At 57.3% G+C, this 24,348-nt stretch overlaps 3 protein-coding genes across 17 annotated transcripts in view; 2 read left to right on the top strand and 1 right to left on the bottom strand.

The window, feature by feature from the left end:
- The window catches only part of TRPM2 (transient receptor potential cation channel subfamily M member 2), a 92,549-nt gene extending 89,793 nt beyond the window's left edge, over positions 1 to 2,756 (top strand). For all 15 annotated transcript variants that reach the window (XM_035283087.3, XM_078358718.1, XM_078358721.1 and 12 more), the window contains 2 exons: positions 1,033 to 1,149; positions 1,790 to 2,756. In XM_035283087.3, coding sequence (XP_035138978.3) covers positions 1,033 to 1,149; positions 1,790 to 1,915 — 243 coding nt within the window. In that variant the 3' untranslated portion in view covers positions 1,916 to 2,756. The remainder of the gene's footprint in view (positions 1 to 1,032; positions 1,150 to 1,789) is intronic.
- Positions 2,757 to 8,477: 5,721 nt separating this feature from the next.
- LOC144580656 (uncharacterized) lies at positions 8,478 to 16,055 on the bottom strand. Its single transcript, XM_078358603.1, has 3 exons — positions 15,980 to 16,055; positions 15,174 to 15,844; positions 8,478 to 11,006 (listed from the first exon to the last, which is right to left on the bottom strand). Exons 1-3 carry the CDS (start codon positions 16,053 to 16,055, stop codon positions 10,902 to 10,904), a joined length of 852 nt encoding a protein of 283 aa, XP_078214729.1. The 3' UTR covers positions 8,478 to 10,901.
- LRRC3 (leucine rich repeat containing 3) lies at positions 14,953 to 18,264 on the top strand. Its single transcript, XM_035282955.3, has 2 exons — positions 14,953 to 15,129; positions 15,961 to 18,264. Exon 2 carries the CDS (start codon positions 16,105 to 16,107, stop codon positions 16,876 to 16,878), a length of 774 nt encoding a protein of 257 aa, XP_035138846.1. The 5' UTR covers positions 14,953 to 15,129; positions 15,961 to 16,104; the 3' UTR covers positions 16,879 to 18,264.
- The last annotated feature ends 6,084 nt before the right edge of the window (positions 18,265 to 24,348 follow it).

Consider the following 24,348-nt stretch of genomic DNA (forward strand, 5'->3'; position numbering starts at 1 on the left):
ATGCACGCTCTTTATAAAAACAGGCTACAGGGGCCAAGCTTGCTGGCTCACACCTGGAATCCCAGCACTTTAGGAGGCTCATTCCTGAGCTCCTCTGAGCGGGCACGACATTCTCGCCAGTTCTGCTCTTGTCCCGTGTTAGGTGGAAGCAGGTGTCATCGCTGACATTGACGGTTTCACCTGCAAACCCGGTGGCTTCATGGGTTTAGCGCAGGGCCTCGGGGGTGCTGCCAGCTCTCTCTTTTTTACATCTAAATAGAATTTATTTATTTTTCTTGACGTAAAATTTACATACATAAAATTAACCATTTAAAAGTGAGCAGGCTGGGCGTGGTGGCTCATGCCTGTAATCCCAGCACTTTGGGGGGCCGAGGCAAGTGGATTACCTGAGATCAAGAGTTTGAGACCAGCCTGGACAACATGGTGAAACCCTGTCTCTACAAAAATGTAAAAATGATCCTGGTGTGGTGCCAGGTGCCTGTAATCCCAGCAACTTGGGAGGCCGAGACAGAGTAATTGCTTGAACCCAGGTGGTGGAGGTTGCAGTGAGCCGAGGTTGCGCCACTGCACTCCATCTCAAAAAAAAAAGTGGGCAGTGCCATGGTGTGGAGCACCTCACGACATGCTGCAGCCACCACCTCTATCCAGGTCCAGAACATTCTATGGCCCCAGTCACCCCAGCTCCCGCCAGCACCCCCAAATCTGCTTCCTATCTCATTGGATTTGCCGGTTCTGGGAGTGTGTTGTGAGCGGGCTCCTGCAGCAGGTGGCTCCTGAGGCTGGCTTCCTCCACTGAACAGACGTGTCCAAGATCTCTGCAGGACAAGACGCATCTGTCCAGGACGACGCCCGCATCGGGCCACTCGGCTCCGCGGGCCCGAGCAGGCTGGCAGAGGCTGGGGAGAGCTGGGCCGGGGGCCCGTGTGTGGTGGCAGCGGTGCTCAGAGCTGGGACAGGTGGAGGGCACGTGGTGGGCCCGGGCACTGATCGGGGGTTCCTCGCTGGCTGGCTCACCCTGCCCTGCCCATCCAGGTGTACAAAGGCTACGTGGATGACCCGAGGAATACGGACAATGCCTGGATCGAGACGGTGGCCGTCAGCGTCCACTTCGAAGACCGGAACGACGTGGAGCTCAACAGGCTGAATTCCGTATGGGCATGGGCTCTGGGGAGCGTGGGGGCGGGGGTCTGGATTCTGGCCATGCCCCAGGAGGTTCTTGTGGGGGGACCTGGCCGTGCTCCTGGGGCCCAGGGCCAGAAAGTGGAGGCTGCAGGGTCAGAGTCTTGCTCAGAAAGTGACAAGGGGGGCACCAGGGAGAGGCCAGGGAACTGCTGAACATGGCTGGAGGTGACCGGGCTGGGCAGGCACCCACCAGGGCCCTGTGCAGTTCTGGGACCCGGTCCTCCAGGGAGGCCTCAGGGACGGCGTCCAGCGGCGAGGCTGGCAAAGCCCTCCCTGCTCCCTGCTGGTAGCCCTTTATGGGGATGTGGGTTCCCCATACTTGGATCAATGCTGCAGGCTCCTGATTCAGAACTGGGATGGGAAAGTTCCATACAGTAACCCCAGGTGGTAAGCACAGGCTTCTTCCCCTGAGGGATCCCCAGGGCCTCTCGGGTGCATCTCGGGTGCCCCTGATGCAGGGTCCCTGCCTCTCACCTCACAGGGGAGTTAAGTGAGGGCACAGAGTCCAGCCAGGCAGGCCCTGGGCCCTGGAAGGCTGCAGTCTGTGAGCTCAGCTGGGCAGAGGCAGGGCCGGCAGAGAGGGTCAGCTCTGCCCTTGTTCTTCCAGAACCTGCATGCCCGTGACCCGGGGGTCTCCATCCGATGGCAGGTGGTGGACAGGCGCGTCCCGCTGTATGCGAACCACAAGACTCTCCTCCAGAAGGTGGCCGCTGAGTTGGGGGCCCACTACTGACTGCACGCGGGCTGTGTAGCTCCAGTCCGTGAACGGCCCCCAGAAACTGGGGCTTCCCTCCCCTGAGCCTGTCTGGGACTCAGGCTGATGCGGGGCCTTGGGGGTGCACAATGGGGTTTGGTGAACCCACTGCCCCTCACGGCCAATACAAATCTGCCACAAACGACCTTGTGAACTGGACGGGGTCAAGGTGACCCCAGAGGAGAGGCACAGGCCATTGGAGTTGAGGAGCCCCTGGGACCCTTGGCCATCAGGTGAGGGGCTGGGCCTGTGCGACCGAGCTCTTGGCTGGAGTCCACTCCCTTCCTGTCTGTGTCACCCTGAGCAGCTCGTCCACCATGGAGGTCATCTGCCCAAGGCAAGTGCCCTGGAGAGTCGGGGTCCCTTGTGGCCCCCTCGGGCCTAGGCCTGTGAGGAAGGGACCCTGCCACACTCCCCAGGAGGGCCTCCATGTCCCAAGGTGACTCAGCACGGATCCTTGCCTGGCCTGGCGTGGGTGCACTGCCTGAACTGGCTGTCATGATAAGCTCCGTGGTGGGACAGGCCCAGACAAAGCCCAGGCCTGTCACGAGACGCAGAGGGCCCCAAGGACCCTGGGATGAGGCTGCTGAAGCTCTCCCTCCCCACTCCCAGGAAGTGCTGGTCACACCCAGAAAGGAGGCACGGTGCAGGCAGGAGGGGGGACGTGGGGGTCTCCAGGTTTGGTGTCAACAGCTCATAGGAGCCTGAACCATCAGGACCCTCGGGATGGGGAATGTGGGAAAACTGAAGATGTTAACTCCTCCATCTCAGGCCTGGCTGGCTCCTCTCTGTTTTCCACAAATAAAGTTCCTGACATGTCCAGGGTCGGGGCTGTGTCGTGGCTGCCTGAAGCTCTCCTCAACCTCCGGGTGAGCTTCCTGTGGCCTGTGGGTACCCCGCAGCCCCTCAGCCCTGCACCCCCATTTCCCCTCTGACCCACCACTCCTGTCTTCATTTTCCTAAACCCGGGCCCCAGCATCGCCCCCAAGCCCCCCAGGCTGGGATGGGGCATTCTCACGCCCTCCTCCTTGGCTTCCCCCACACGGTGCTGCCCATGTGCCTGGCACCCCTGCAGGAGCTCCAGTGGAGCCTGGTGCTACCGGTCGCTGAGCTCTGGCCGCAGGTGGCGCCCACTCTTCCCTGGGCAGGCCTCTGTCTTCCACCTGACCCAGAGCTCTCTGGCCACCCCCGTGTCCCCTGGTTTTCCCCTCACCCCATCAGTGCCACCAAGGACACAACTGACCCCTTATGCCCTGCTTAGAATCAGTCCCATTACCACCTTCATGGGAGTGATAAAAATGCACATCTTCAGGCCCCTCCTGAGGCTCAGAGGCAGCGGCGCTGGGAGGCCCTGGAGGCTGCCTCTGTGGTCAGCATCCACCACCCGCAAGGGGCTCGCAGGTGGTAGGCTTGAACCACAGTGCAGCCTGGATGTGGCCTGTCCAACCCCTCTCCAGCTGCCCCTCCACCTGCAATGTGGCCTCCGTGTGCAATCCAGCCTCCGTGTGGGGCCTCCAGGTGCAGCCCAGGCTCCAGGTGTAATCCAGCCTCCACATGGGGCCTCCAGGTGTAGTCCAGCCTCCAGGTGTAATCCAGCCTTCACATGGGGCCTCCAGGTGTAGCCCAGCCTCCAGGTGTAATCCAGCCTCCATGTGGGGCCTCCAGGTGTAGCCCAGCCTCCAGGTGTTGTCCAGCCTTCACATGGGGCCTCCAGGTGTAGCCCAGCCTCCAGGTGTAATCCAGCCTTCACATGGGGCCTCCAGGTGTAGCCCAGCCTCCAGGTGTAGCCCAGCCTCCAGGTGTTGTCCAGCCTCCACATGGGGCCTCCAGGTGTAGCCCAGCCTCCACGTAGGGCATGGGAGGTGAAAGGTGCTTCAGGGGCCCTCCCTCCAGAGTCCTTTCTTATGTGAATGGGAATACACCGTATCACTGTTACTTTGGGCGCCAACCAATTTTAACCTAAAATTGGTTAAATATGCACCCAACCCATTTTCATGGAACAATTGAATGTTTGAGGAAAACCCATCACTGCTGAAAAGGGGCCCCAAAGTCAGCAGGTATCGAGGAAGCAGAGCAAACAACACCCTTGAGAAAAGGGCCATACATCCCCACAGTTTATTTACTCATAGAGAAGGTACAGCCTGAAACACAGAATCGAAAATATAAACGTGAAAAATGTGATGTCCAAAAAAAATTACCCAGTGATGGGGTGAGGGGCAGGAGGCAGAGGTGAGGAGTGAGTGTGGAACGCGAGGCCGAGCGCTGCCAGCTCTCCTCCACGGTCTGGGGTGCGTTATGGCTTCCTCTTATTTGTACATGAAAATACACGACGTTTCTGTGCACGGCAGGGAAGATCAAGGGGGACTCTTAAGAAAGAGGAAACAGGACGAATCCGGACGTTCCGACAGCCGCGATGTAAGACCTTACAAGGAACAAGCTGGATGGGAGGGAAGTAACGCACACCCACGCCCCGCGGCCCCGCGACGGAAGCTCCGCCTGCCCCTCGCGGTGTCTCCCCGGGCCCGGTGCCCGGAGCAGCGGCTGTTACAGAATCGCTCTCTGTGAATGCCACACACAAACTGCAGAAGGAACAAATCTGGTCTTTCATCAGCTCAATGAGAAAAAAATTCCTCCATCCGTCTTCATTGTCATAAAACTTTAGAACAATGAGGGCAAACGGAAAAATTTAACACCCAACGTGATAAGAAACAAAAACAACAAATCCTCCCCCCCCAGGCTTCCCCACAGCGGTAGGAGTGAGAGGACAGGGCGACAGACAACCCCCGCCCAGGATTCCCCACAGCTGTAGGAGTGAGAGGACAGGGCGACAACCCCCCCCCAGGATTCCCCACAGCTGTAGGAGTGAGAGGACAGGGCGACAACCCCCCCCCAGGATTCCCCACAGCTGTAGGAGTGAGAGGACAGGGCGACAACCCCCCCCCAGGATTCCCCACAGCGGTAGGAGTGAGAGAACAGGGCGACAACCCCCCCCCAGGATTCCCCACAGCGGTAGGAGTGAGAGGACAGAGTGACAACCCCCCCCAGGATTCCCCACAGCGGTAGGAGTGAGAGGACAGGGTGACAACGCCCCCCAGGATTCCCCACAGCGGTAGGAGTGAGAGGACAGGGCGACAACCCCCACCCCCAGGCTTCCCCACAGCGGTAGGAGTGAGAGGAGAGGGTGACAACCCCCCCCCAGGCTTCCCCACAGCGATAGGAGTGAGAGGACAGGGCGACAACCCCCCCCAGGCTTCCCCACAGCGGTAGGAGTGAGAGGACAGGGCGTCCCTGAGTCCCCAGGTGACTGGCTGTGTGTCTGGAATCACAGCCCCGGCCACGCAGGCCTTCCGGTGGCAGCACCCGGTGACGAACTTCGAGGACACTAAAAGTGTCACCCACGCATCCTTCCTGAAAGAGCTTCTCAGAGGTGATTTAGCGAAGCGGGACAAAGCACAGACCCCTGCAGCCTGCCCAGGCTGCGACAGCAGAACGCCACAGGCTGGCTGTTCTAACCCTCACCCCTGCAGCCTGCCCAGGCTGCCGCCACAGGCTGGCTGCTCTAACCCTCCACACGCTTTTTCTCATGGTTCTGGACGCTGGAAGTGCATGACCAAGGTGCTGGCAGATGCAGTTTCTGGGGAGGGCTGTCTACCTGTGGCCACGGTTAACAAAGCTGTATTGGACACTGGAAAGGTGCTAAGAGGACCCATCTTTCTCACCACACACAAAGAAAAGACGCTGGCACGGTGGCTCAAGCCTGTAACCCCGGCACTTTGGGAGGCCAAGGAGGGCGGGTCACTTGCAGTCAGCCTGGGCAACATGGCAAAACGCTGCCTCTACTAAAAACGGAAAAAGAAAAAAATCAGCCGGACATGGTGGTGAGTGACTATAGACCCAGCTACTGGGGAGGCTGAGGCGGGAAGATGGATTGAACCCGGGAAGCAGAGGCTGCAGTGACCTGAGATTGCACCCCGGCACTCCAACCTAGGCGGCTAAAAGAGAAAAAGAATTTAGGTTGGTGCAAAAGTAATTGCTTCTAATGGCTGAGACCACAGTCACTTTTTGTACCAACCTAACAGTGACTGTGAGGCCGGAGCACGCGGATGAGCCCGGCTGCAGCTGGGTCCACAGCGTGGATCGGAACAGCAAGTCCTACACGTGAACAGTGACTGTAGTGACTGTGAGGCTGGAGCACGCGGATGAGCCCGGCTGCAGCTGGGTCCACAGCGTGGATCGGAACAGCAAGTCCTACACGTGAACAGTGACTGTAGTGACTGTGAGGCCAGAGCACGCGGATGAGCCTGGCTGCAGCTGGGTCCACAGCGTGGATCAGAACAGCAAGTCCTACACCTGAACTGTGCACAGTTTCTAGCTGCGAATTCTATCTCAGCAAAGGTGAAATGATTTTACAGAAACTGAACAATAGCCTAGAATTAAAATCCCGGACGGCCTCAGCGCAGCGGGCACAGGAGGCTTGTGAAGGCGGCCAACGTGCAGTGGGCTTCCCGTCTTGCTCCCGAGGAAGAACGAGGCGCTGGCCACACGTGAGAGCCGGGGAGAGTGGGCTGACAAATGCAGCAGGTAAACTGGAAGGATGGAACGGAGGAATGGCTTTAAACCATCGGAGGAATGAAATGGAACAACACAAGGAAAGAAAATATCACTAAAGAGTGGTTAATATGGGCTGGGCAGGGTGGTCCACGTCTGCAGTCCCAGCACTTTGGGAGGCCAAGGTGGGTAGATCACCTGAGGTCAGGAGTTCAAGACCAGCCTGGCCAAGATGGTGAAACCCTATCTTAAAAAAAAAAAACGGTTAATATTATGAAACAAGATGCCAAAAAACAGTCAAAGTGTGACAGTGATGACCACGCGTGGACGTGGCGAGTCTCAGATTAGGATAAAAACGTAACACAACTATTTTCCGTCTGCAAGAGACTCACAAAACGAAAACGTGGGGATGCCTGCACCAGGCAGCGCTCTCAGGAATCAAGGCATGGAAACGGCGGTCACAGACCAACAGCTGAAGGTGAGGTTTGTCCTTTTAGGGAACAACGAGGGAGGTAACTGGACAAAGGCAGAAATGCATCCGGAAGCTGCCACGGTGAACACATAAGGCAAAATTCTCAAATGTATAAGGCAAAATGGACAGAAATTCAAGAAGAAATTGGCAAGTTCACAGGCATAGCTGACGTCTTCTCAGATTTCTCTCAGAAATCAAAGCTATCAAGAAAAAGGAGGCTGGGCACCGTGGCTCACACCTGGAATCCCAGCACTGTGGGAGGCCGAGGCGGGCGGGTCACTCGGGGTCAGGAGTTTAAGATCAGCCTGGCCAACATGGCCAAACCCCGTCTCTGCTAAGAATAGAAAAATTAGCCAGGCTTGGTGCACATGTCTGTAATCTCAGCTACTCGGGAGGCTGAGGCAGGAGAATCACTTGAACCCGGGAGGCGGTTGCAGTGAGCGAGATCACCCCACTGCAGTCCACCTGGTGACGGAGCAGCACAGGGAAAATGGGACGGAACTGGAGTTTAGGCAGCGGAGACTGTCTGCTCTGTGAGCGTGCGTGCATGCGTGTGTGTACCTACAAATATGGATGGCCCTGTGCCTGCCTGCTGTTATAGCTACACGTGTCTTTGGGGATTATGTATTATTACATATTGTGCATGTACGTCGTGTGTAGTGCATATGAACACACACATGAATGATACATGACACATGAAACACTCCAGATAGCCTGTGGCTCTGCATCTGCTCCGCTGCAAGCAGGTCCTGAGGAGACACTTCATCTTCAGACGCACACGGAACAGCACAACCTCACAGAGAGGGGGTCCCAGCAAGCTTCCGAAGCACCCCCACCCTGCTGGCCACACCCTCCGGCCACAGCGCAGGAGTCACACCAGGATGCGGGGCGCGTGCCGTGAGAGGACAGCTGGCGTGAGTGGAGCTCCAGGCACCCTCAGACCCTGAGCGCCGGGCCCCTGGCCAGCTCCGCAGTGGCGCTGTCGGCCAGCGGGCCCTGCTGGGAATGCAGCCCTCCTTGGCTCTGCCCCCTGTGAGGGGCTTCTGTCCTCACCACCCGACCTGGTGCACAGGAGGCCTCACCTCCTTCTGTTTCCTGGGCTGGGTGATTGTGGGGAGGGCAGGGCCACCGGGAGAGTGGGCTTTGCCCTGAGACTCAGCCACAGGGAGCTAGAGGAAGGAAGTGGGGAGTTTGAGCTGGGCAGCTGTCCTCCCTAACAAAGCAGGGGTTCTCTCCGGAGAGCCATAGGGGCTGCAGCAGCACCCCCAGGGGCCCCCTCACATTGCCTCCAGCTGGGACGCCCTGCAGGTCCAGTGGAGGAGAAATGAGACGTGAGAGAGAATGCGAGGGTGCGTGCCACCCCGCGGGTGCTTCTTGCCGGCGCGGCTGGAGGGTTTTCGGAGTAACAATCATAACCTTAAATGCACTTGTTTGAGAATGAAAAGACAGAAATAGATGGTCTAAGTTTATGACTCAAGAGGTTCAAAAAATAGCTACAAAATAAACCCAGAGGCGAAGACAAAGGCAATGTCAGATTTTAATGAAATAGGAAAAATAAGGAACTGGTACGATAAATAGATTCACAAACCAGTTCTTGGAAGAAAGCAACAAAATCGGCAAAGCTTAGGTGACTTGGAGCAAGGGAAAGCCAGAGGTCGGGGTGGGTGGGTGGGTGTGTGGGGGAGCCCACAACGAGGGGGGCTCTGGAAATCCAAGGGAGGACCCTGGGAAACGGGGCAGGCTGGGAGCCAGGGTCGAGGAGGTGGCTCAGGTGGCTGGAGGGACTCCGGGAAGGATGGCCAGGCGGTACAGACCGTGCTGGCAGGCCCAGGAAGGAACATCGCCAGTCCAGGTTTTCAAGATTGACAGAGAAATCCAGGGATTCAGGGAGCTCAGGGGAAGGCTCAGTCTGGCCAAAGCCACTGAGGACCAACTGACTGAAAGGCAATTCATGTTGGCAGAGGCCCTGGGGAGTGTGGCTGCTGCAGCCGGTCCTCGCCAGGGTGCTGCCCCTGCCCTGCCTGTGAGAAGGCCGGGGGCTCTGTCTGAGGGTCCCCAGGCTGGGTGAGGGGCAGGGCCAGGCCTGGAGGGGCGACTGTGGAGGCAGGGGCTGTAGGGTGGCCAGCCTGCACCCAGTGGCCAGCCGTGGCAGTGGGGTGGCGCTCATCTGAGGCCGCTTTGTCTCTGAGTGTGGGGTGGGCAGCCCTGGTCCCCTCACTCAGGACGTTTTAATCGTTGGCCTGAGGGTGTCCCAGCCCCGTGGATGCCGCAGCGGCAGCTCCTCCACGCCAATCGCCAGTGAGATGCACTCAGACCTCGCCGGGCCAGACGCTCTGGTGGCTGCTTCTTACCCCAGACCACAAGGCTGGATCCTGGGCAGACAAGAGTGTGAGATGCTCAGCCCGGAACCCAATCACAGCCATGAGGGAGGCCACAGCGCTCAGACCTGGGAGGCAGGAGGAGGTGGTTTTTTTGAGAGCACTGCCAGGCTGTGTGCAGGGCTCTGGCAGTCCGCTGATGTCTTCACCAAATGGGGCAGGCCACACGCGCAGGACCCACGGGACCCAGAGAAGGTGCTCACTGTGTGGCTTCACGCGAGCACCCCTGACTCCTCCATCGGCACCTGAAGTGTCCAGACCAGCGCGCATGCTGCACATGTGCAACGTCTTGACGGTGGCATAATGCCCGCTTAGTCACTCACACGCCTCCCAGGTGTGAGCAGCAGATGGGTTCTTACCTATGTCAACAGCCAGCACCGGGTCCTCTCCAGACCCCGGAGCCCTGGAGCCCCCTGCGTGGCTGTCCCCACGCTCCTGACCTCCTCACCCCACCACGAGCCTCATCTGCTCCTGAACCTCCTGAAGCGGAACCTGCCTCCTTCACTCTGTAACGTCTGCGGATTCATTCCTGTCTACACGGCAGTGTTCAGTGGCAACTGAGTGAATTCATCTGACTTAAATATTTAAAATATCCCGGAATGTTTGGGTTTGGCGTCTCTTCCGCTTTTAACATATCAGCTTCACCGTTCATATTATTTTAATCCCTTTAAGAGGTAATTGCTGATTTCGAGCAAAAATCCTAACCGTGTGTTGTGGAGAAGGTGTTGCGGTGACAGTGTGGGGTCCAGGCAAGGGTGGTGGCGCTTGCTTGGAGGATCTTACCAAATGCCTGACCTGCTGGGGCTGGAGAAGCGGGGGGTGGGTCACGCTCTGCCCTGGGGCAGCCACTGAAAGGGCAGCAGAGCCGCTGCTGGGAAGCCAGCTGGGGAACACACATGGAAGCCTGAGGGAGACCTGAGGCTGGGAGACAGTTCAGAGGAACAGGGCCGGCTGGAGCGTCCAGGGAAGAATGAGCACACACCGGCCGGCCAGAGTGATCCTCACCTCAAAACAAGGTCAGCAAGGCCAGAGTCACCCCCGCAAAACCGGGCAAGCCGGACCGCTGCCCCCACTCAGCTTCTGCAGTTCCTCCCCTCGTGTTCTGTCCCTTCCAGGGCTCCACGCTGCACTCAGCTGTCACTCACTTCTGTCTTGTCTTCCACGAGCTTTTTGCCTTTGAACGCACTGACCAGTCACTTTTTAGAGTGTTTCTCAGTCGGGGTGTGCCTGGGGTGTTCTTGAGATTGGAAAAGGGCGATGCATTTTGGCAGGAATATCGGAGAAATGACGTCCTTCTCAGAGTGCTGTACCGAGGGTGCGTGATGCCAGCCTGCCTCACCCTGATGGCCGAGTTTGCCACGCGGATGAGGTGGTTTCACCACTGAAAAGCGGTTACCACTTTTTTTAAAGTTAACGAACATGTCGAAGCTGATACTTTGATCCTAGTGAAATCTCCAAGGAAGCTAATTTAAGTATAAGACACACTAGGTAAAAAGGAAAAAGGCGAAAGTAGTTATCCCGAGCTAAACTAATCGAAGGAAAGCAGGAGTCAATTTCAAGTCGGAGTCTAGGGACGAAGAGGGTCATTTCGTGATGACACAGAGGTCAGCCACTCAAGAGCATGCACGATGTGAGCGCAGGTCTCAAAGCACAGCAGCAAAAGCTGAGAGAGCTGCAAGGAACAATTACAGGTGAATGTGAATCTGCAGTCAGAGGTTTCGACACCACTATTAAGAATTTGCTTGCTTGCTTGATAGGGGTGTGGAAACCTCTGACTGCCTCTGTAGCCCAGGCTCAAATGCAGTGGCACAATCAGGGCTCACTGCAGCCTTGACTTCATGGGCTCAAGAAATCCTCCTGCCTCAGCCTCCCAGGTAGCAGGCACATGCCACCATGCATGGCTAATTTTTTGATTTTTTTATAAAGATGGTGTCTCACTTTGTTGCCCAGGCTGGTCTCTCAGTAATTAGCAGAGCAAGTAGACAGAAAGTGGGTGATAATTTAGACTACTCAATAACACAGTCGTTACCATTTATAGGGCGATCCACTGAGCAGCAGAACACAGATTCAAGTGCACATACAACTGCCAACCATTGTTGGGGCCGTGAATGAGTCTCAATAAATTTGAAAGGATCCAAAACATAGACTATGTCCTCTCACAACAATGGATTTAAATTAATGATCAATAGCAGAAAGGGCTCTGGAAAACACCCAAATATCTGAAAATGAAATAGCGTCCTTCTAAACTCATGGATCAAAAAAAAAAATCAGAGGGAAAATTGTAAATTATTATAAACTTAATGGAAACAAAAATACAATATGTCAAAATTTCTGGGATGCAGTTAAAGCTGGACTTAGAGGGAAATTTATAGTGCTAGATGCTTATACTAGTAAAGAGGGTCACACATCAGTGATCCCAGCTTCCACATTAAGAAACCTAAAAATGAAGAGAAAGTCAAACCCAATGTAAGCAAAAGAGGCCAGTGCGGTGGCTCACGCCTGTAATCCTGGCACTTTGGGAGGCTGAGGTGGGCAGATCACTTGAGGTCAGGAGTTTGAAACCAGCCTGGCCAACATGGCGAAACCCCGTCTCTACAAAAAATACAAAAATTAGCCAGGCTGGTGGCTCATGCCTGTAATCCCGGCTACTCAGGAGGCTGAGGCGGGAGAAATGCTTGAACCTGGGAGATGGAGGTTGCAGTGAGCTGAGATCGCCCCACTGTACTGCAGCTTGGGCAGAAAAGCAAGACTCTGTCTCAAAAAAAAAAAAAAAAAAGTAAGCAAAAGAAAGAATAAAGATAAGAGTGAGAGTCAATGAAAAAAAAAGGACAACATTCAGTGAAACCGAAAAGCTATTTCTTTTTTTTTTTTTTGAGACGGAGTTTCACTCTTGTTACCCAGGCTGGAGTGCAATGGTGAGATCTCAGCTCACGGCAACCTCCGCCTCCTGGGTTCAGGCAATTCTCCTGCCTCAGCCTCCTGAGTAGCTGGGATTACAGGCACGCGCCACCATGCCCAGCTAATTTTTGTATTTTTAGTAGAGACGGGGTCTCACCATGTTGACCAGGATGGTCTCGATCTCTTGACCTCGTGATTCACCCGCCTCGGCCTCCGAAAGTGCTGGGATTACAGGCTTGAGCCACCGCGCCCGGCCAAAGCTATTTCTTTGAGGATCAATGTAATTGATAAATTTCTATCTGATTGTTCAGTAAAAAAAAAAGCCACAAATTACCAGTATCAGAAATGAGAAAGGTGACATCACTTCATACTTCACAGATGTTGAAAGGATAAGGGAATATTATGAACAACTTTATGCTAATAAATTCAACAAAGTGTATGAAATGGGCAGTTTCTTGAGTGATACAAACTACATACATTCAGTCAAGAATAAAGTAACCTCAGCAGTTGTATATCCATTAAATAATTCAACCACATATAAAAATGATAATACATCATGACCACGTGAAGTATATCCCAAGGACACAAGATTGGTTTAACACTTTAAAAGCAATCAGTATGCTCTATCATATTAACAGACCATCAAGCAAAAAGATTCTCAACAGGCGCAGAAAAACAAAATCCAACTTTTATTCCCCATTAAAAAAACTCTCAGCAAACCAGAGAAAGGATAGTCTTTTGAACAGCCTTGAAAAAACTAATTAGCCACATACACAAAACATAAACTTTGAATTATATCTCAAACCATAAACCCAAATCAACTTAAAATAGGTAATAGACCCAAATGCAAATCTTTAAAACTCTAAAACCCTTGTGACTTTGGGTGAGGCAAAGATTTCTTACATAAAGCAGTATCTGTATAAGAAAAACAGATAAATTGGACTTTCTCAAAATTAAAAACGTCTGCTCTGGGAAAGACTGTTATGAGAATGAAGACACAATCCAAAGGCTCAGTGAAAACATTTACAGATCTCATATCTGATAAAGGACTTGTATCCAAAATATACAACCAACTCCAAAACTCAGTAACGAGAAAATAAACAACCCAGTTAAAAGTGAGTAAAAGAGGCCGGGCGCGGTGGCTCACGCCTGTAATTTCAGCACTTTGGGAGGCCGAGGTGGGTGGATCACGAGGTCAAGAGATCGAGACCATCCTGGTCAACATGGCGAAACCCCGTCTCTACTAAAAATAAAAAGAAATTAGCTGGGCATGGTGGCGTGTGCCTGTAATCCCTTCTACTCAGGAGGCTGAGGCAGGAGAATTGCCTGAACCCAGGAGGTGGAGGTTGCGGTGAGCCAAGATCACGCCATTGCACTCCAGCCTGGGTAACAAGAGCGAAACTCCGCCTCAAAAAAAAAAAAAAAGATTTGAGCTCAACACTTCCTGCAGGGATGGGGAATAAACAGATGAAACAGTGTTCAACACCACTGGCCAACGGGAAAACGCAACTTAAAAACACGATTCCGTCTACTGCCACACACCTGTTAAAATATCTGAAATTGAAAAGATGGACCATACCAAGCGCTGGCGAGGATGTGGAATGTAAAACCGTACAATCACCTTGGCAGTTTTTAAAAAAGGTTTAACATACGGCTGCCATGGCATCCAGCCACTCCGCTCCTAGATATGGGGTCAAGAGAAAGAAAAGTCTTCATCCAAAGACCTGTACACAATGTTTGGATAAGCTTTATCTGTAAGAGTCGGCACCAGAAACAACCCAAATGCCCACAGCTGGTGAGTGGATGCACACCGTGGTACATTCATACGCTGGACCACGCGCTGGTAAAGGAAGTCCGCATTGATACACACAACACACAGGCGAATCTAAAAGATGCTTGTGCCGAGTGAAAGAAGCTACACAAGTATATACTGTGTGATTCAACTTATGCAAATCTCAGGAAATGCAAAGTAATCAGTAGTGACAGAAGGCAGATCAGTGCTTGCCTGTGATGAGATGACCAAGAGGGAACCCAGGGTGTTTACTACACAGATTGTGGTGATGGTTTCACAGGAGTATCCAAGTGTCAAAACGTATCAAATTGAAGTATGTGGCTTTATCAATTACGCCACGACAAAACTACTTTTTGAAAACCATGAGAACAGCCCAGGTCCAGCTCAAATGCCCCCATCCTGCATTTCCTGCCTTATACGCCGGGTGGAGGAGCTGGGGTCGTGCGCAGGAGAGGACATAAACGGACGGAGATCTAGCCCTACTCACCCCCTAGCATGGGTTTCCCGCAGACCCAGTGTCTTCAAGCCCCATAAGTCCGGTGCCAGAGGGAAGAGAGGATTTGCCCAGAGTGAGGGCCAGGGTCTCGACCCACAGCCCCTCCCGGCCCGCAGGCACCGCCCACACGCCACAACCACGCCCACACCCCCAAAACCACGCCCACAGCCCGCCCACAGCCCTTGCGACCTGGGTCTCAGAACCAGCTCCGTCTAAAGCCTCACACCGGCCCCTCCCACGCCCCGCCCCATCTCCCTCAATCCCCGCCCTACATTAGGCCCCGCCCCCAAACCCCGCCCCTGCCTAACTACAAGTCCCCTTCAGGTTTCCCTGCATGCCACGCCCCTTCCCCGCCCCTGCCCCTAGGCCCCGCCCCACGGGATCGACCCCCGCCAGTCTCCGCCTTTTGCCACGCCCTTCGGTCCAGACCCCGCCCCTCCCCGCCCCTCGCCCACGCAGGCCGGAGCCGCGGCCTCCCCAGCGAGTGGTCGGGGGCGCGGGCGCAGGGGCAGCGGGGTCGCCGCCGCGCCGGGTGTTGCGGAGGGGTGTGGCGGGCTCCGAGAGGCCCGGCAGCGGCTCGCAGAGCAGCCTCCAGCCGCAGCCGCGCAGGTAAAGCCCTCACCCAGCCCCGGGAGCGTGGCTCCCCCGCTTACCCGTGCCCATCCCCCGCCGCGAGTGCCGGGTCCCGGGGTCCCAGGTTCCGGGGGTCCCAGGGCCGAGGGCCTAAAGGCTGGAGGTCCCGGGGTCCGCGCCCCGCCCGGCAGCTCTGCGCGCGGCCCCGCCATCCACGCCCAGAGCGGGCCGCGCGCACAGGGCTTGGCTTCTGTTTTCTCCGTTTCCTTCTCCGGGGGGTTGAAGAAAAGGCGCGGTTCCGTGCCCGGTGCGAGCCGCGACTCCGTCAGGGCGGGCGGGGAAGCGCATGCTGGGTTATTCCGATTTTCCGGGGTTGTGGGAGTCAGCCGGGCGATGGCCGCGGGAGTAGCCCCTGGCGCGCGAGCGCCCGCTGGTGCCCGGCCACGTGCCCGGCCTGACCCGCGCTCCAGGTTCGGGAGGAGCTCCAGCCGTCCCCAGCCTCCCGGCTTCCACCCTGAGGAGGGGCTTGGTGCTCCCAGGCCGCCGCCTCCCGGCCGCCCGGCGTTTGGTCCCCAGCGGTGCGGTAGGTGGCCAGGGCTGGCCGCAGTGACCACCGCCTGGGTCACGCAGGACCCCCTGGCGGTGCCAGCTCCCTGCACTTGTGCGATGCTCCTCCCAGGCACATACTGGGAGTCTCCAGAAGTAAGTTTCAGGCAGAGCTGTTTAACGAGGCGCCTCCCCACCCCAGACCCTTCAGTGGGCACTCGGCACCATCCCCACTGCGTTTCCCAGGTGACTGCAGCAGGCAGCGCTGACCACCTCCCTCCTTCTTCCCTACCCCCCTCCCTCCTGCTTCTTCCCTTTCAGAGCTGCCAGAGTGGAGCACACTGCTTCTCCCAGGGGGGCAGGACGGCGGGTTCGCGTCTGGTTGGAGGAGGCCTTGTCCCCGCGAAGAGTTCCATCCCCAGGCCGTAGCAGAGGGCACGTATCCCTGCCCCAGGCCAGGTCAGTATGGGCTCCATGGGCCCACCTCACCCCTCACTGCTGCTGGTCTTCGCCCGGGCGTCTTGCCTCTTCCTCCTCTTCTGCCTGTGCCTGGGAGACTCCTGCCCACAGCCCTGCCAGTGCCCTGACCACGTGGGGTCCGTGGCTGTAGACTGTAGCTTTCGGGGCCTGCAGGAGGTCCCCCAGGACATCCCCACCGACACCGTGCTCCTGAAGCTCCACGCCAACCAGATCTCCCACCTCCCAGATGGGGCCTTCCAGCACCTGCACCGGCTCAGGGAGCTGGATCTGTCCCGCAACGCCATCGAGGCCATTGGCCCCTCCACCTTCACGGGCCTGGCTGGGGGCCTGCGGCTGCTGGACCTGTCCTTCAACCGTATCCAGCGGATCCCCAAGGATGCCCTGGGCAAGCTCGGCGCCAAGATACGCCTGTCCCACAACCCCCTGCACTGTGAGTGTGCCCTGCAGGAGGCCCTGTGGGAGCTGAAGCTGGACCCAGACTCTGTGGACGAGATCACCTGCCACACCTCGGTGCAGGAGAAGTTCGTGGGGAAGCCTCTGGTTCAGGCTCTGGACGCAGGTGCCAGCCTCTGCAGTGTCCCCCATAGGACCACCGACGTGGCCATGCTGGTCACCATGTTCGGCTGGTTCACCATGGTCATCACCTATGTCGTGTACTATGTGCGCCACAACCAGGAGGATGCCCGCCGGCACCTGGAGTACCTGAAGTCTCTGCCCAGCGCGCCCGCCTCCAAGGACCCCCTCGGCCTGGGGCCCTAGTGTCTGTTCCAGCAGACCCTCGCCGGTGACTGATGCTGCTTCTGCTGTCCCCCGAGGCAGGTGTCACAGACATGTATGCTGTGCCCCACCCCCGCACTCGGGTGCAGCAGCACATTCAGGCAGGGAGGTTTTGCCACCAGATCCGCTCGACGGATGAGGAACCTGAAGCTTAGAGAAACGGAGTGACTGCCCGTGACGACACCGTCAGGAGATGATCCCAGTGGGACTTCAGCCTGGGCTGTCCATGGTGGCAGTCCTCTTTCCTTCTACCGTGGCAGCCTCTGCCACCTGGGGCCGCAGGCTGTGGATATGCACTCAGAGGAGGAAGGGCACACTCCACAGCGTGAGGGCTCACGAGAGGGGGCTTGGGTGCAGGTTCACCTGCTGAAGGCGCTGATAAGTCCTGTGCTGGGGAGCTGGCTTGCCCTCTTTGCCTACAGAGTGCATTGTGGGTAAACATGAGCCCTGTCAGTATGTTCCGAGTACATTGGAACATGAGCCCTGTTTCAGGAGCAAAGTAGCAGAGACCAGGTTTTTCTAGAGAGCTAAGTGGGATGTGCTGCTCACACTGTCCTTTATTCTCACAACGTTTGTTTTCAGTAACTCTAGTGCCAAAATTTCATTCCAGTGATGGGGTGAGCAGTACCGAGAGAGACCTGTGGGAAGTCCAGGGTCGATCGCCCAGGGGCAGGCAGCAGCCACACATGCGGGCCCTGCCTGCTTCCTGCCCCTCCGGCTGTGCCTGTTGTGGGAAGCCCTGCCCTGGCGTGATCTCGGCTCACTGCAGCCTCCACCTCCCGGACTCAATCACTTCTGCCTCAGCCTCCCCAGTAGCTGGGATTATGGGCATGCACCACCACACCCAGCTAACTTTTGTAGTTTTAGTAGAGACAGGGTTTCACCACGTTGGCCAGGCCAGTCTCGAACTCCTGGCCTCAAGTGATACTCCCGCCTTGGCCTCCCAAAGTGCTGGGATTACAGGTGTGAGCCACCGCGCCTGGCCCTGTGCCTTGCTTTTCTACTCACTGAGATCTAAAACAGCTCTTTTTCCAAGGCCAGGAGTACTGGTGTTTGATGTTTCAAGGCCAGTCAATGGGATGCTTCAGTTTCTCTAGCAACAGGACCTCTCTCTTTTCACCTTTGCTGCCAGGAATCTCAGAGATAATTTAGTGCTCGGTTTTCTTACCTTACTTCACATTCAGGTTAGGTATTACCTCCACCTATATGACAGTAATTCCTGATTTTATTTTTATTGTCTTTTTAATGAGTGTTTATATTTTAAAGTACTTTCAGTATTTTTGGGGGGAGCAAATGAGTTCTCAGTGTACACTGTGTTGACTGAAATGTGTGAATGTAGAGATGTTTCACCAAGCAGATGCTTAAAAATGGTTAGCAGTTTCAGGTGGTTTCTGTTTGGAAAGCATCAGGCGATTTGAAGTGGAAGGTGAGAGCCTGTCCAGTGTGCGTGCTGGCCCTGCTGTGCCCAGTGTGTGCAGAGTGAGTCACGGGGGCGTCTGCATTGTGAGGGTCTTGGTGGGCTTTGCTCTGCTCCCCTGTGCAGATGCGGGGAGGGTGGGGAGCCGGGCCCAGTGTGTGAGTGGAGGCAGTGCCATCCCTGCCTGCTTCCCTCATGCCACGCTGCCTGAATGTCGCTGTGCTCGGAGGACGAAGACCTCCAGCGCTGCTCACCCTTCTGGTGAGAGCTAGAACAGAGTGCGCCGGTGCTGGGTGGGGCCACGTGGTCCTGGTGGTCCAGACAGGCCCAGCACGTGGCGGGGGGTCTGGTTCCACTGTTTGGAGGAAGTAGGCACTGACACGATGGAGTACCTGGGCCCGTGGGGGTTTCTATCTGGAGGACAAGTGGCTAGAAGCAAAGGATGAGGATGTGTGGGTGAAGGACTGGTGCCCTCCTGGCTCCCTGATGGATGCAGGCGGGGCAGGTGAACTGTTAACTGTTGCTGGCCTGGCCGCTGGGCCTGGGCTCATGTGGCAATTGGCATGCTCCTGCCACCCCTTCTCCATGCCAGGGAGCCTGTGGTGGGTTTGCCTGGCACGTGTGACCCCAGGTCCCAAGGAGAGTGTGGACCAAGGCGTGGGTGGTGAAGGCAGGCTCCTGGCTTGGCCCTGAGTCCTGTGGGTGCTGCCCAGTCCCATCTCACATTTTTAGGGGCTCTTTCCCTACTGCCAGGGGACTCATCATTTGCCCTAACCCTAATGCTAACCCCCAACCCAACCCTCACCCTCACCCTGGGAGAGGAGCCCAGGCCTGGGTCGCTCCTCCTTCTCGAGTTTCTTCTTGGGCTTCGGAGCCCCAGATACCTGCCCAGAGGCACACTGGTGTGCGGTGGGGTCCCCAGTGGGGGGTGGGCCCGGAGCTGATGTGGCCACCAGCAGAACCATCCTGATCCGTGGGGCCGTCCCTGGTGTGGTGGGGCTCCCTGGGACAGGAAAGCTACCCATGGCAGGGAGACTCCCAGGCCCAGTCCCCGCGCAGGCGGCACAGAAGCTGGCTGGAGCCTCTGGGGGTGCAGAGTATGGGCCTGCAGGGGTTGTGTGGCAGGCTGTGGGGCGTGGGGGATGCCGTCAGCTGCAGGGAGTGAGGAGGCCCCTCTGGTGGAAGGCCCTGTGGAGGGGAATCTGGCCCCAAGAGACCCCAGCCTCCTTTGCAGGGGCTGCGCACAGGAGGGGAACCAGGGAACCCCTCCCGCCTCAGAGCCTGGGGCCCCCAGTCTGGCCTGCAGGGAGGTGGATGGCATTTGTAAACTGTACAAGACGCTGGGCTAAACCTGGATGTGTGTTTCACAACTGAAGCGGCCAGGAAGCTCTGGCTCCACCCAGAGGTCACCAGGCAGGAGACGGGGACGAGGGTCCAGGCTGAAGGCAGCGCCAGCCAGCAAAGGCCGTTTCCCATTGAGCTCCACGACTGCTCACGCTCTGTGGAATGTGAAGACATGCATGCGCCCTCAGACAGGCTGTAGGGCGGAGCTGCCGTCTTGGGCAGTTCTTCCTGAGGTCTGCAAAAGGTCTGCAGAGCCAAGGCAGGAAGGCAGGGAGCCGGGCTCCTGAGGAACTCTGAGCAGGTGTGGCCCAGGGCTGGGAGGCAGCTGACCCCACGGCACACGGCACAGAGGGTGGCCTGGAGCCCTGGACGCTCCGGCACATCCTCTAGTGTGAGGCTCGCCTGCCTGGCCTTCCTGGACCGCAGCGGACAGGAGCTGAAAGTGATGAGCCCCAGCTCCCTGCAGCTGGTCTCCATGGGATTTCTGTCCACCAGTCGGATGCGTTTGCACATCTGTTGGATTCTGAACTTGGAGAGGCAGGTGCTGGTGCGAGTGACCATACTGCTGGCCGGGACTGTGCCCGTGTCTGCCTCTGTGGTCCTTTCAGCCCTTCTGTGAGCCCTCAGTAAAGCTCACTGTGCTTCAGTGAGCAAGCGTGGATTCTGCTGTCTGCAACTCTGCAGCCCAGCTGGAACCCCAGGCCTCCCCCTCCCCTAGACCTTGCAGTGCCATGGGGCCAAGGGACCTGTGAGTCCACAGCTGTGGGCCCAGCAGGGCTAGAGGAGCCGTGAACCCCATGGGGTTGCAGAGCGAGCTTGTGCAGGCTCATGACAGTGGACAGTTAAAGGCAGCTCCTAACAGCCAGCTGTTAAGGTTTCAGGAGTGTTTGCACCAGGTGACATCACGGTGGCCTGACCGTGACCGTGGCAGGAGTCTCTACATCAAGGAAACTGGCAAACACCGACCCACTGGGCCCCCCTCCTGTCCCTGGAGGCCGTTGGCATCTTCCAGTCCATACTCTGGGGGCCTTGTGCTGTGGCCGCCTCCCAGGCTGGGGCGAGGGGCTCCAGAGAACCCCGTTGTGCAGGCTCTTGGTCAGTAGCAGAGTGTGGTGCCCGTGCTGGGGGATGCATTCTCTGTGTGACCTCCACAGCCCAGGTCAGGATGTGATTTGCTTCTCCAGGACTGGGACTCTCAGATACACCTCCCACTGGTGCCTGGTGACCCCAATAGCCTGGCCCCCACCCCCAAGCCCCAGCCTGGCCGAGGGTCACGGGTGCTGGCCTGTCCCAGCTGTCCTCCTGACCACCTGGTGCTCCTGGCTCCCTGCCTGGCCCCCTCTGTCCTTGGGACAGCCTGGCTGCTCCCACCTGCTGGCCCCTGCTGGCCCACCTGCTTCCCAAGCACACCCTGGCCCTCAGCTCCTGGGGTGTGGGAGGAGGGGTGTGGAGGGGAGACCTGGCCTTCCGCCTGCAGCGACTCCCACCTGTCACAGACACCCCCGTGGCACCACCAGCAAGCCCTGCCCTTTCCCAAGCTGAGGGGCGGGACAGCCATGTGGATCCCGGGTCCTGCCCCTCGGGAAGGGCTGGCCACAGAAGCTGGGCTGCTTTCCTCAGTGTGGAGGCCCAGCTCCCCGTTCCGCACCCCGTGGCGTCTCTCCAGGGGAAGGGAGCGGTTTTATTCAAGCAGAACACTGTTTTCTGTAGTTTCACCTTCTTTCGGGAGAGGTTGTACGTGAATCCTCTGTGGAGTGTAGCATTTCCCAGTGTGTGGATGCACCCGTTTATTTCAGTGCCCATGATCAGTGTCGAAACCATAACATTCAATCACAGAGAGTTCCACACACATGTGAAGAAAGGGAGAGTGCTGTGCGGGCTCCACCCACCTCCTACTGCCAGGATCCACGCTGTGCCGGCTCCGTCCTCCTCCTACTGCCGCGATCCACGCTGTGCCGGCTCCATCCTCCTCCTACTGCCGTGATCCACACTGTGCGGGCTCCACCCGCCTCCTACTGCCAGGATCCACGCTGTGCCAGCTCCGTCCTCCTCCTACTGCCGCGATCCACGGTGATCCACGCTGTGGTGGCTCCACCCGCCTCCTAAGGCCATGATCCATGCTGTGCCGGCTCCACCCGCCTCCTGTTGCCACGATCCACGCTGTGCCGGCTCTGTCCTCCTCCTATTGCCACGATCCACGCTGTGCGGGCTCCACCCGCCTCCTGCTGCCGCGATCCACACTGTGCGGGCTCCACCCACCTCCTAAGGCCGCAATCCACGCTGTGCCGGCTCCACCCGCCTCCTGCTGCCGCGATTCATGCCTGCTCGACCAGCTTCCCATCCTCACACCAGTCTGCGTTCTCCCTACAAATGTGTAAAAGCAAATCCCAGACCTAAAAAAGAAACACCCTATCTGTAAATAGAAGCAGGAACCCCTCACCGATGGGGTCTCTGTTTGTTTTGAATGTACAATCACAAAACCGCCATCCACCTGAGAATCACATCCAGCGGTTGCCGAGTCTCCCTGGCTCAGTGCTCGCCTCTCCCTGACAGCCTCGTGGTATGTCCCAGGCTCGCTGGAACCAGGGTCTCCCCAGCACTCACTGGCCGAGGCATCTTAGGTTTCTCAGCATAGGGCCCTCGAGGTGGTTCTGCCGAAGCTGGCTGGCCGCTGGCTGGGGGATTCTGCAGTGCGCCCCCACACTGCCACGGTGCCTGGGCAGTACCTCTGTGAAGGCCTGGGCCTGCTGCATTTCCCTCAGGGCTTGCTGGCTGTGCTCTGCTGCGTCTCTCTGGTTGTCACCTGGGGACGTTTGCCCCGCTGTTCATTCACGGGGTGCTTGAGCAGGATTCGCTGTCCACGAGCCCTGTTCACTTATGAGCCAGAATCTCACAGGAAGCACATCCGTGCCTCCTTCCCTGCGCCTGGCTCCTGCGGGATGGAGGAGGGTCCCTGGCTACCTTCCTTGGTTCACCAAGTGCAGAGTGACGAGTTGCTTCTTCTAACAGCGACCGTCATGTTCTGAGCACCATTTTGCGTGATTTTAAACACACTTGGTGGCCTTACTTTTCCAAATGCAGCCACCGTGTCCTGTCTGTGACCAGTGGCACCTCCACATCTGCTGACTTTATGACCTTCCCTGGTTGTCCTGGCAGCTTCGTGGCTCTTGGGTGGGACAAGAGGTTCTTGTCTTGTCCCCTCCCGCCCTGGCCTTGGGGAGCTCTGATTCCTTTCGGGGGAGAGGCACCCACAGCCTGGACTTGACGGGTGCTTACTGTGACCCAGCTCTGCCCCTCAGGCGTCCCTGGTCTGTCTCCTTGAAAGCTCAAACAGCCCATGGGCTTCCATGGGTGCTTCCTCTGGCCCCAGGCTCAGGTGCCGCCCTCCCAGCCTCACCTGGCCCTCAGTGGCTCACCTTGGCTTCAGTTACCTGGAGGGAGAGGGTCCCACCTTCATGTCATCTTCCTCTTCAAGGCCATCTCTGTGGTGGGCAGAACCACAGCCCCCAAAGATGTCCCTCTCCTCATCCCAGGGAGCCTGTGAAGACGTCACCTTATGTGGCAGGAGGGACTTTGCAGGTGGGATTAGATTCAGAACCTAGAGATGGCCAGTGTCGTCACAGGGTCCTGGTGAGTGTGGGGAGGGAGCTGTGAGCACAGGAGGTTGGGGTGCTGTGCGGCTGTCTTGGAGGCGGGGGCGGGGGGGGTGACCCCAAGCCAGGTGCACGAAAGGCAGGAAACACCTTCTGTCCTGGAGCCTCCAGAGGGAGCCAGCTGGGGCAGCACCTTGGTTTTAGCCCCGTGAGACCTGTGTCCAACCTCTGACCTGCAGGATTCTGAAACAGATGCTCTGCAAGCCCCAGGTTTGTGGCTGTTTGTTTCAGCAGCCACAGGACAACAGCCACCTCCCCACAGGGAAAGCTGCCCACAGGGACAGAGCCAATGGACCTTGCGCTCTGGGCACTCTGGACACTGCCCCTGGGGCTCAGTTCTGGGGTGAGTGTGTATTTAATGCCATGGCCGAGTGACCGCAGGGACTCACATTGCCTCTGTCAGCCTCTCTCCCTTCCCTGCAGGATGGGAGCGTCCCTCACAGATGGGACGGGGGCTGCGGTGTGGGGCGGCTCAATGCTGCTGGCCACCTGGATGCACACACACACTCGGGCACACGCACAGGCACATGTACACACGCCCGCTCTCCCTGCACACACATGCACACACACACTTGATCTCACCGCACAGGCACACTGGCACACACACTCGGGTACATGCACAGGCACATGTACACACGCCTGCTCTCCCTGCACACACATGCACACACACACTTGATCTCACCGCACAGGCACAGTGGCACACACACTCGGGTACATGCACAGGCACATGTACACATGCCTGCTCTCCCTGCACACACATGCACACACACACACTTGATCTCACCGCACAGGCACAGTGGCACACACACTCGGGTACATGCACAGGCACATGTACACACGCCCGCTCTCCCTGCACACACATGCACGCACACACATGCACACACTGGCACACACACATGCACACACACACTCGGGCACATTGTCCTATGTGCCTCAGCTGGCAAAGCCCTGACAGATGAGACTCAGGTCAGTGACAGCAAAACCCCTGCAGCCTTGTGACTGGGGCCAGGGAGGCTGCCTGCCTGGGAGGGGACAGCA

Source organism: Callithrix jacchus, chromosome 21, assembly GCF_049354715.1.
Source record: "Callithrix jacchus isolate 240 chromosome 21, calJac240_pri, whole genome shotgun sequence".
Taxonomy (NCBI): domain Eukaryota; kingdom Metazoa; phylum Chordata; class Mammalia; order Primates; family Cebidae; genus Callithrix; species Callithrix jacchus.